This window comes from Theropithecus gelada, chromosome 19, assembly GCF_003255815.1.
Source record: "Theropithecus gelada isolate Dixy chromosome 19, Tgel_1.0, whole genome shotgun sequence".
Taxonomy (NCBI): Eukaryota; Metazoa; Chordata; class Mammalia; order Primates; family Cercopithecidae; genus Theropithecus; species Theropithecus gelada.
Window position 1 is genome coordinate 45,242,874 of NC_037687.1, and position 12,058 is coordinate 45,254,931.

The 12,058-nt window shown below is 40.8% G+C and overlaps 1 protein-coding gene across 9 annotated transcripts; it reads right to left on the bottom strand.

The window, feature by feature from the left end:
- Nucleotides 1-2,461: 2,461 nt before the first annotated feature.
- On the bottom strand, nt 2,462-11,608 carry ZNF302 (zinc finger protein 302). Of its 9 annotated transcripts, XM_025367633.1 has the most exons (6): nt 11,151-11,608; nt 10,385-10,461; nt 9,243-9,371; nt 5,953-6,073; nt 5,600-5,695; nt 2,462-4,642 (listed from the first exon to the last, which is right to left on the bottom strand). In XM_025367633.1, the coding sequence occupies exons 2-6, from the start codon at nt 10,391-10,393 to the stop codon at nt 3,657-3,659; spliced, it is 1,341 nt and encodes a 446-aa protein (XP_025223418.1). In that variant the 5' UTR covers nt 10,394-10,461; nt 11,151-11,608; the 3' UTR covers nt 2,462-3,656. The 9 variants fall into 9 exon arrangements, with proteins under 9 accessions (XP_025223418.1, XP_025223424.1, XP_025223421.1 ...); XM_025367639.1 differs by lacking the exon at nt 9,243-9,371 and having other exon boundaries at nt 5,612-5,695; XM_025367636.1 differs by lacking the exon at nt 9,243-9,371 and having other exon boundaries at nt 5,612-5,698.
- Nucleotides 11,609-12,058: the final 450 nt, after the last annotated feature.

Here is a 12,058-nt window from a genome sequence, read left to right on the forward strand (position 1 = left end):
TTTCTTCTAGTCAACACCTGAAGATAAGGCCCCTGTGTCCCAGGCTCTGTGGCAGGATAGGAGCCTAACTCAAAGTGCCAGCAGCAAAGCCAGATAGACTGCACACAGACCAGCCCCCTCCCTTCCTGTGTTTTGTAATTTTTCACTTTTCTGAGTCCACTGAACCCCTCCTCACCACACCCAATTTCTTCACCTTCCCTTTAACGTACTCATTCACCTTTGTACAAATCAAAACTGAGTTCGCTTCATGCCAAATTCCTTTCCCCATTGCAATAGTTATCAATCAGTCTGTTCTCACCACTGTCATTAATGTCCAGCTTTGTTCATCTTTGACACACCTAGTGAGCTTTGCAAGGTAGGCACGCCTCCATTGGCATTAGGTAAGTGTGGTAATAAATGGGGTATGGGACACATTCTAGGCAGAAGAAACGGCATGACCAAAGGAAATGTTTTTTGTTCAAGTAGGCAAGAGAGCCTGTATGGTTGCCAAGAGAAATCCCTGTCTTCTGAGATCTGTCCTAGGAGGGCAATATTGTGTGGTCTTTTACTGAATGTTCAAATGTAGCCTATATTCCTAAGATGTGTGACTCTGAGAGAGACTCAGGTCACTAGCATGAAGATGATGACCATATTTACCTTACAGTATGTGGGAAGATTATTAAAAGCAGGAAAAACACAGCAACAAACTTCCATGCAGAGGCACTTTGTTGCTTGCTTTATAAATCTTTTAATTCTCACAACCACCTGGTAAGATGGGAAATATTTTTGTTTTGATGGAGAAATTGGGAAATGAAGTGACTTCCCCAAATTTATAGATTAAGCAAGTGACAGTCCCAATAGGCTGAATTCACACCTAGCAATTTATGTCCAGAGCTGAAAGCATTTGTCTGAATGCAGCACACAAAGCAAACATAAGGCGCAGTTGTTGCTATTAACGGTATTGTATTATGATCATTATAATTTTTCCCTATTTGATGCCAGAGTGCTTATACTCTGCACCATACAGCATTGTCATTGTCTTCTATCTTGCATCAATTACTTCTGCATATAAAGCTGTTTTCCTCTAACACAACTGCAATTTGTTTAAAGACTGACTCCCCGTCAGCAGCAAAGAATTAAGCTCCCAGAAAGTACTCAGTGATATGTGCCTTGCTTCTTTCTAGGTGTTTATCAACAACTGAGCTCTAATCATATCTGACTGGCCCAAGGCTAACACGGAAACTCTGACTTTCCAGGCATTGGTGACCTTCATTGACAGGCTGTAACTTCAATTCAGAAGAGTGAAGGCAGTGGCACCCAGCCCATGGGACGCTGTACTCACAGATGCTGCTGAAGACCTGTAGTGTTCTGGTCTCAGTGGGTAAAACCTCCCTTTTCCTCCATGTGGAAGCCTGATGCCTCCTTCACTCAGCCCATTTCCCAACTCTGTAGGGCACCCTCCTTCCTTCTCACAGACCTGTTGAATTCTCATCTTATCTCCTACCTGGTCTCTTTGTTTCTCCTCAGGTTATTTTAGGCAAGAAACATTCCCTCAAAATGGCTCAGATACTAAAGGATTTATTGGAAGGAAACGGGGGTGTTTTGTAAGAGCTCTCCCCCAAAAATGTGAAACAGTAAACAGATAAGAACAACAAGTGATTAGATGTGACATCTGAGACCAGAATGATGAAGCAACCATGAGGAGATGATGAAGATGAAATCAATAGCTAATCCTTATTGAACGCTATTGAGAGGCCAGACATTGTTGTAAACATTGTGCATCAATTAACTCATTTAATTTTCACAATGCTGTGAAATAGCTTTATTACCATTTTACAGATGGAGAAACTGAGGCATGACACAGTGAAGAAGTTGGTCCAAGGTCACACAAAGCCAGTATACATGCAACTTGGATTTAAACCCAGGTAACAAGACTCCAAAGCTTAACGCTCTTCACACACACACACACCTCGGAGTTCTTAAAGAGTATGAAGTGTTTCTTATCTATTAGGTCCACAGAAGATACTCAAGGAATGGCCAATAGGTATGACTGAGGAAATAATATGTTGTCAGTGACATCATAACATTATTATTATATTCTGGACAGTGTTAGTGGCCCCTAAGAATGTGTGAAAAATGCAAATTCAAATCAACTCATACAGGAACTCTAGGATTGAGGCTTAGCAATCTGTGCTTTAACAAGTCCTTCCAGTGATTTTGACACACCACTAGAGCTCAGAACTACTGGATTCCTATATCCCATCCCTGTGTAATACACATGAGTGATGCTCAGTAAATTTTCTTGAAATGTATTTAATTAAGCCTACTGGAAATGGACTCTGAATAATCCTCACCAAAATACTGCTATTCTTAGTATAAAGAGCAGGCCATTTTTCTCGAGGTTTGCTAGTCTCCCACTAAAGACTATACTAAGGCTAATCTTAGTGAAATTTTTTTGCCAGAAACAGTCACAGAGAAAGACTTCATGATATACAAAATGATCTTATTAGATACCAAACTTTTATTAACACCATTTTATTTCTTTTGCAGCTTTAATTTTTAACATTATAAAATTTACTGGCTCCTCTGGGTGACTAAATATCTTCATTAGCCCACTAGCTAAAAAGAATTTCTAAGTAGAACTCAACTGAAACTGCAAGCTACTGCTCTAAGAAAGGCATACTTAATTATGTTTATTTGCTCTCCTATAGAATCCTGTTTACAAATAGCACCACTGCAGATTTACATGTAATTTCTAAATCCTTCAGGATGCTCTACCATTCATCTTCTGATGTCTAGCAAGATAAACACTCTTAGTGAACACTTTGCTACATCTCTTATATGATGAGATTTCTCTCCAGTTTATTTCCTGTAGAATAAGGGATGCACTTGGAACTGAAGAATTCCTTCAATTTCTAAATTTTCCACATTCATACAACTTTTTTCCTGTAGGAGTTTGTAGGAGATTCCTATTGCTTATAGTCTTTCCCACATTTGCTACACGTACACAGTTTTTTCCTACTGTGTTATACTTATGTCAATTAAGGGATTAATACTGACAAAGGCTTTCCCACATTTATTGACTTCATATGATTTCTCTACAGTATAAACTCTGATAAATAAAAATGTCTGCATCATTGCTAAAAGTCTCCATATTCACCACATTCATACAACTTTTCCCCAGTATAAATTTTTTCTGATGTTAAATAAGGGAGGATCTATGAAGTTTACCATGATAAACACTGCTTCAAATAGTTTCTCTTCTGTAAGATTTCTCACATGTATAGTGATTCATATGATCTAAAGGCTTTTCCACACTTACCATATTATTGGGTTTCTCTCCAGTAAGATTTGAGCCTTTGTTAAAAGCTTTTCCACACTCATTACATTTATATGGCTTTTCTCCAGTATGAATTCTGATGTATAAACTCTGTATAAACTAATTATAGTGAAATTTATTGATGTAGTTCAATAAGGTTTGAACTACAGCTGAAGGTCTTCCCACATTTAATACATTCGTAAGGTTTCTCTCCAGTATGAATTCTGTGATGTTGAAGCAGGGATGACCTATGACTGAAGGTTTTCCCACATATACTGCATTCATAGGGTTTCAATCTAATGTGATTTCTCAAATGCATATTCAGTGATTCAAGCTGGTTGAAGGATTTCCTGCATTTCTAAACTTCAAAAGGATTTTCTTCAGTATGAATACTCTGATGTTGAACAAGAAATGACAGGCTACTAAAGACTTTGAGACATTTGTTGCATTCAAACTTTTTCTTTATACTGTGAATTCTTTGATGTTGAGTAAGGTGTGAGCTACAGCAGAAAGCTTTCCCACATTCTCTACATTCATAAGGTTTCTCTCCAGTATGGCTTTTCTGATGATGAATGAGAGATGAACTATGAATGAAGGCCTTTCCACATATACGACACTCATAGCGTTTTTCTTGAGTATGAATTCTTAGATGCTGAATGAGAAGGGACACACGACTAAAAGACTTTCCACAGTTCATACATTCGTATGGTTTCTCTCCAGTGTGAGTGCTCTGATGGTTAGTAAGTGATGAGCCATGGCTAAAGGCCTTCCCACATTCAACACATTTGTAAGGTTTCTCTCCACTATGACTTATCTGATGCCGTGTAAGGGATGAGCCATGGCTAAAAGTCTTCCCACATTCACGACATTCATAGGGCTTCTCTCCTGTATGAATTCTCCAATGGCGATTGAGGATTGACTGTTTGCCAAAGGCTTTCCCACATTCACTGCATGTATAGATTTTAGCTCTATTACAAGTCTGGGGAAGGATAAGAGATTTGCTCTGGTTGAAGGCTGCCCCACTTTTATTAGAATTCAAAAGCTTCTTTCCACCATTGATTCTCTCATTTTTTATAACTGACTTTTGTGATACATTCTTCTTTAATATATCATATTTGTGTGAATTCCCTTCAGCAGAATTGTTTTGTGGTTCGGAAAGAGTAGACTTTGAATGAAAGGTGCTTCTAAATTTGTTGCATTCTATATATTCCAAATTCTTACTAGAATTTGAGAATTCAAAACGTCGTTTTACAACTTTTTCTATTGTTACTGTTTGGGGTGAATCTTCATCGTAAATATCCTTCTTTGTTGATAATTCCTTGTTTTCCCATCTTGATTCCCAATCTGAAATATATCAAGAAAGCAAAGCACTGCTTTTTTTTTTTTTTTCCACTTCTTGAAAAAAACTTCTACAGTGGAATTAGGAGAAATGGATAAGAAATGAAGCCCCCAGAAAACACATAGCTCTGACAACTCAAAATATTTCAGTGACTTCTGAACAATGCTCAAATGGAGCAGAGAATAGAAAGTTCATAGAAGTAGGAACAGAGTGCAATAAAGGAAATGGGTAAACTATACAAAATGGATAAAATAGTATTGAAAAAAAGGAAACTATCAGAAATAAGATGTAGAAGGCATTCTGGATTACAAATCATCTTTTTGTGCCTATATTCATGTGGGAAAGATTGCATTTTGTCTCATAGCCTATTTCTCCAACCTTCCATTAATCTCAATTTGCTGCTGGATTATCAAGCTTAAAATACAGAATTGATACCACTATATTAAACAATTGCAGTAAAAACAAAGTAATCTAAATGTTCTTTATAGCTGACAAAGATTTAGGCTTTCTGAGGTTATGAAGAAACTGTGTGAATCATATTATTTCTTGAACATTAAAAAATATTATTCCTAAAAACATATTTATATGTCCCTTACTTCCTCTAATATGTTCATATTTCATCTACAAATTTAGAAAAGTGATTTTCCATTTAATTGACAGCTTTTCTTAGCTTAAAACTATTAGTATATTTTGCTTAAGTAGAATTAAGAAAGAATAAATTGTCTTACTTTGTCATGAATATAGTAACAATTTGAATTATCTCTAACCTTGATTAGATGACATAAGTGATACAGACAATAATTTTAGAGGGAGAAGCAATTGTTTTGAAAATATAAGCTAAATATCCCTCAATTTTTCATTTCTATTTGAGACCTCTGAAGACAGTATCCATAAAATGCCTCCACACTCACTATAAACATCTTTTAACAAAAACTTCCTTAGTCTCGTTCACCATGACTCACCTGGAATCACACCTTTTGACAGTTTTTTCTCCACCCTCCAGGGCTCTTTTCCATCCTCCAATAACATGATCACATATGGCTTAGTTACGGAAAGACCTGCTTACAGGAAGAAAATAGAATTGTTTAAGCTGTGGTCCTCTATTATGAGAGGCCATCACAAGAGGGACCACAAGAAGGGATGAAGGGTGTTCACTGAAATGGAAAGATAAGCTTCAGGCAGGGCACAACAGAGCTGCACATTTCCTTGGGAACATGCTACAGAAATTCAGCCATTTACTTAGGAGGCTCTCCAGCAATTCAGAGTGACAAAAGAAAGGTGTCCCCTATTGGAGTGGAAGGGGTGATATCCTTACCTACAGAGACCAGGTTCTCATAATTCTGGACCATCACATCCTTGTATAAGTCCCTCTGAGCAGAATCGAGCCATGCCCACTCTTCATGAGAGAAGTCTATAGCCACATCACTAAATGTCACCTGAAATAGCAAATATATTTAAGCTCAGTCATAGCCCAGGCCTCTTCTGTCACTGAAGAAGGGGTAAAATCAGCCTGCTTGTGGAAGAAATGAAACAAGATTCAGGAGTTGTGACAATGATTGGGAATGTGATCTCAGTTAAGTAATAACAGGACAGTTATGTAGTTGGAATTAACATACAATAAAGGGGACAGTTATGTAGTTCGAATTTTTACACAATAAGAATGAGAGACAAATATGATAGCTTCACTTCAGTAGAGTTAATTTTGTTAAAAGTTTAGAATTATATGAATTTTTAAAAAGCAACATTTGACATTTGACAGCACAGAGTCAAGTATTTAGTTATATCTTTTAGAGCTTAAGTGCTAGTAATTAAAAATAAGTAATTAAAAATAAGGCTAGGCCGGGCGCGGTGGCTCAAGCCTGTAATCCCAGCACTTTGGGAGGCCGAGACGGGCGGATCACGAGGTCAGGAGATCGAGACCATCCTGGCTAACACGGTGAAACCCCGTCTCTATTAAGAAATACAAAAAACTAGCCGGGCGAGGTGGCGGGCGCCTGTAGTCCCAGCTACTCGGGAGGCTGAGGCCGGAGAATGGCGTGAACCCGGGAGGCGGAGCTTGCAGTGAGCTGAGATCCGGCCACTGCAGTCCAGCCTGGGTGACAGAGCGAGACTCCGTCTCAAAAAAAAAAAAATAAATAAAAATAAAAATAAAAATAAAAAATAAAAATAAGGCTAAAGTGATTGTCTCTCAAATGGGATACTCAGGAAGATTCACTAAAGCTCACAAAAAATGGGTTCAGAAAAAAAGACATCTTTATATTAAAGACTGATAAGACATATGGTTTGATTGTATTCCCTAAAAAAGCATATATTGAACTTAATCGCCATTCTAATAGTATTGAGAGGTGAGACCTTTAGGAGATGATTGGCCTTGAGGACTCTGTCCTCATGAATGGATTAATGTCATCATTAGGGGAGAGGGTCCTTATTTTAAAAAATGAGTTCAGGTCCCTCTTTGCCTCTCTCTCTTCTCTTTGCCCATCCACCATAAAATGACACAGCAAAAAGGCCTTTGCCAGATGTCTGCCCCTTAGTCTTGGACTTCCCAGGCACCAAAACCATGAGAAGTCAATTTTCATTATTTATAAACTACTCAGTCTGGGGTATTCTGTTACAGCAGCACAAATAGACTAAAATATACACATAACTGATTCATAAACAAAAAAGAAAAATATATTTATGGTGTATACTTAAACTGAGTACTGACAAACATTTAATAATTGAAATATGAGACTCCTGGGTGAAAAGACTGAAGATGTCATAGATCAGGGGTCTACCGCCCGGTCACGGACTGGTACTGGTCTGTGGCTTTTAGGAATGGGGCAACACAGCAGGAGGTAAGTGGCAGGGAAGTGAGCATTACCACCGGAGCTCCGCCTGCTGTCAGATCAGCTCTGGCATAGATTCTTACAGGAGCGCAATCTCTACTGTGAACTGCGCATGCAAGGGATCGAGGTTGCACGCTCCTTATGTGAATCTAATTAACGCCTGATGATCTGATGTAGAACAGTTTCGTCCCCAAACCACCACCTCCCACTTTCATGGAAAAATTGTTTTCCACAAAAACTGATCCCTGGTGTCAAAAAGGTTGAGAACTCCTGCCACAGACAGTCCTTAAATAGGACCTGGAAGTAACAGAAAAAAACAATAGAGCACATTTCAAAGAAAATATTCTAAAAAAAATGCTCACAGATGTACTTAGAAATTCTTCTCAATAGTACTCATTTCACAGTATTATTTAAAATAGTAAAACTTTAGAAGCTTAAATATTCAATAGTAGCTTATTGGCTACTCAAATTACAATATGTGCAAAAAGTACATCCATTTAATACAGCATTATTACTGTCTGTGATTTGTAAAACAGACTGCTCTACTGTGGTTATTTTTTAGCTCTGAGAGTTCATTCAGTATTGTAGCACTTTATTTGGATATTTTGCATGCATGTTCACAAGTGACATGGGTCTTTGGTTTTAAAGCCAGAATTTACTTTCCTCAGGTTTGGGGAAAACAATTAAAATTCAAACCTCCTTCCAATGGCAGAAAATCCTCTCCACAAATGTAGAAACAAAAAGAAAACGGTTTTATTACTGAATAAGCATTAAATCAGACCTTGAGGCACTTCACAAGCAATCCACTATTGAGATTAAAAGGACAGGAAGAAATCGCATCTTTTTATATAGGCAAGCAGATACAATCCAACACATATGTTTTCCAAATAAACAATAACTTATCCTCAAGTAAGATTTGACAGTTCAATTTGCTACACAAAATTTATTCTAAATTCACCTGTTAATTGGAGTTGCCACTGTGTTAGTTGCCTATATCCCAAATAAAAATAACATTTCTCATATCTTTGACAAACCGGTCATTACAACTTAGAGCCAGGATGCTTCTTTCTTCCCCTTCAGTTGCCCGGGCAGCTTGAGATGTTCACTCATCTGAGCCCCCAAAAGAACATAGGATATCTATGCTAGCACTTATTTAAATTTCTTATGCTTTCTTACTTTTCTACCAGTGCTGCAATCTTCAACACAGGAGCCACTAGCCAACTTGGCTACAACATTTAAATTAATTAAAATGTAAAAATAAAATAATTAAATAAAATTTAAAATTCATTTCCTCTGTTGCTTAAGCCAAAATTCGAGTACTCAATAGTCACACAGGGCTGGTGGCTACCGTACTGACCAGTACACATGCAGAACACTTCCACCACTGCAGAAAGTTCTCTTAGACAATACTGCACTAGATCATGAAGTTGTGTGTGTCAGTGTACACTGAAATCCATGCACAACTTTTCCTAACAGGTACTTCGTGAGTGTTTAGAAGATGAACCAATGAATGGTTTTGGTATTAGCTCACTTTAGCCTTTCCTTTTTTTTTTTTTTTTAAGAGACAGGTTCTTGCCCTGTCACCAAGCTGGAGAGCAGTGACATAATCATAGCTCACTACAGCCTCACACCACAGGGCTCAAGAAATCTTCCCACCTCATCAGCCTCCCAAGTAGCTGGGACAACAGGCATGCACCACTATGCCAGTTTTTCAGTTCTAATTATCTAATTATTCCAGGAAAACAGACTTCACCCAACATGTACATCTGCTACTTACATCCCCTCCTGTGCAAGCTTCACCTTCCATGCCATGATTCTGCCCCACCAGTTCTTCATTACTCATCTTATTCACCCAACAATTACTTACTAACCTATTTGATGCCAGGTAACACTCTGGGTACTGAAGCTATAGCAGTCAACAAAAAAGAAAAAACATTCCTCCCACCAGGAACAGACAATGAGCAGGTGCATATACTGAACATACAGTACATCAGCTAGTGAGTGACACGCGCCGTGGAAAACAAAGCAGTGATGGAGGAGTGGAAGTGCTGGTCAAGGGAAGGTGACTGCAATTGCAAATAGGCGTTCAGGGAAGCTTTTCTGAGAAGGTAACCACGGAACAAATACATGAAGGAGATAAGGATGCAAGCTTATGCATATGTAGGGGAAGAATATTCCACGTGCATGGCACAGCAACTGGTGACAGTGGCTAGAGCTCAAAGGAATGAGGAGGCAGAGAAGGAAGGTGGGACCAGAGAGGTAATGGCCTAACTGTACAAATAGGTCATTGCAGAAGTGACTCAGTTAGAGCCACTGAAAAATTTTAGGTTGAAGAATGACAGGAATTTATATAACAATAGGATCACAGTAACAATCGTACTGAGAACAGATTGATGCGGGTTAAGGGCAGATGCTGGGAATACAGCTAGGAGGCTACCCCAATAATCCAGGTGGCTCAGACTGGGGTGGTAGTGGTGGTGGTGGTGATGGGCTAGCTAATGGTTAGATGCTGTACACGGTGTATCGTTTAGATCCAACTAGAGGACCGGAATATTAGTTATAAGTCAAAAGGAAGAATCAAGGATGACTCCAAACATCTCTTCACTTGAGACCACATGGTACAGTTTTGACAACCATAAACCAAATAACCTTACATTCCAAAGTTGCATTGTGAATTACAGTTTAAAAATTTTGGCAATCTAGAAAGTCTTCTAGCAGAAAACTGTAGAAAAGAGGAACACTGGGTGAAGAGAGCAATACCTTGGTGTTCTCTTGTGGGCTCCATCCTTCCTATAGTGAAAGGAACCATAGATCCAGTCCCTTAAATGGACTTGATTAGGTGGGAACAGGCAGAAGCAAAGCAAACACACGGAGGCCTCATGAAGTGTTTCAGGAAGACTTGGGGACACACCGACTTACCTGAGCCATTATTCTGCAATTTCCAATAGCCAATAGAGTCCCCTTTCCAGGCTCTTATCTTACAGATGGGCAGTGTCCTGAGGGCACAGAAGGACAGGAAACAGTAGTCATGAAAAATAAGGCTGGCACCTGTGACACACCATAATGGAAAGGCACACTGGTAATCACTCTCCGGGGCGCCAGTGTCTCCCTGGGAACTAACAGAGTGTTTCTCCGCAAGGGCTAACCGTTTACCAGGTGCCACCTGCAGGGAAAATCAGTTATTCTGTATATAAAAGACTGATAAAACAACAGTAATAACTATCGTATATAAAAGACTGATAAAACAACAGTAATAACTATCAGCTTGTTCAATCTTCACCACTTTGCACGGTGGACATTCACATTATTCCAGATTTCTTTTTTCTTTTTGTCTCTTTTTTTTGAGACGGAGTCCCGTTCTGTCGCCCAGGCTGGAGTACAATGGAGCGACCTCGGCTCACTGCAACCTCCGCCTCCCAGGTTCAAGCGATTCTCCTGCCTCAGCCTCCCGAAGAGCTGGGATTACACACACGTGCCACCACGCCCAGCTAATTTTTTTTTTTTTTTTTTTTGTATTTTTAGTACAGACGGGGTTTCGCCATGTTGGCCAGGCTGGTGCGGTGGCTTACGCTTTTAATCCCAGCACTTTGGGAGGCGGAGGCAGGCCGATCACTTGAGGTCAGGAGTTCTAAACCATATTTTTTTTTTTTAATGAAGACAAAACTGAAATTCCGAGATACAGAACCTATTTGTTCAAGGTTACACAACTGAAAGCGCCGGCTTGATGACAACATAACCCCAAAACAACTGCGGCTGGCGCCTGCTCTCGCACCCACTTCGCTCTCACAACAGTGCCAAGAGGTCGGCGCCGTCATCACCCCGCGTTTACACGACTCGACACGAAGGGCAGGAAATGCCAAAGCCCGGGCCGGTGTCAAACCGCGGGGCGGACGCAAGGCCTGAGCCCCGCCGTCGTCCCCGGGACTCACACTTGCCGGAGTCCTCAGCAGGGCCTCACCGTCCCCGCAGGAGCCCGGAGCTCGCGTCTCCGCGGACCTGACGCGCCGCGTAGCTGGTGAGCAGGTAACGGCCACCGACCTCCGGGAACAACACTGCCCCAAACCGTTCCTTAGCTTGGAATCTGCCTCCAGCCCTGAGGTTATCGCGGGACTGACCTCGTGCACCCACGGCCGAACCACATTTCCCAGAATCCTCCGCGTGCTGGACACCTGTCCCCGGTGCCGCGAACCGCCGGCACCGGAAGACCACACTTCCCAAGGGTCTGTGCGGCTGCGCGGACCTTGTGCGCAGCGGGTAAACCGGTCACGGCTTCGTAAGAAGCTAAACCGCCTGGGGCTGTCGAGCCAGAGCCGGCCAGCTAGGACCACGGGCAGTGTCCTGGGGCACACAGTCGTCCTCTGGTGAACGATACACCTCGGAACCAAGGGACACCCTCTACTTGTAAGGGTCTTGGCGCCTGGACCAAGAAATTACATTTCCCAGAAAACTCTGCAGCCGCGCCGAGGTCTTCCGGGTCATTCCTGCGCTCACACAAACGTTTCCCTCCGTGACGTGGGCAGCCCTTGCTGGTACAGCGGAAGTGCTCGCCTTTGCTAGCAAGGGGGCCCCTCTCATCCCAAAGCCTGCTGCTAT

What these genes read in the sequence shown, in the direction of transcription:
- ZNF302 (XM_025367633.1), bottom strand. An exon ending in AAGCTTGCACAGGAGGGGAT is followed by an intron (nt 6,074 to 9,242) that starts GTAAGTAGCAGA and finishes TTGCTATTTCAG; the next exon opens with GTGACATTTAGTGATGTGGC. An exon ending in GTCAAAAGGTGTGATTCCAG is followed by an intron (nt 4,643 to 5,599) that starts GTGAGTCATGGT and finishes GATATATTTCAG; the next exon opens with ATTGGGAATCAAGATGGGAA.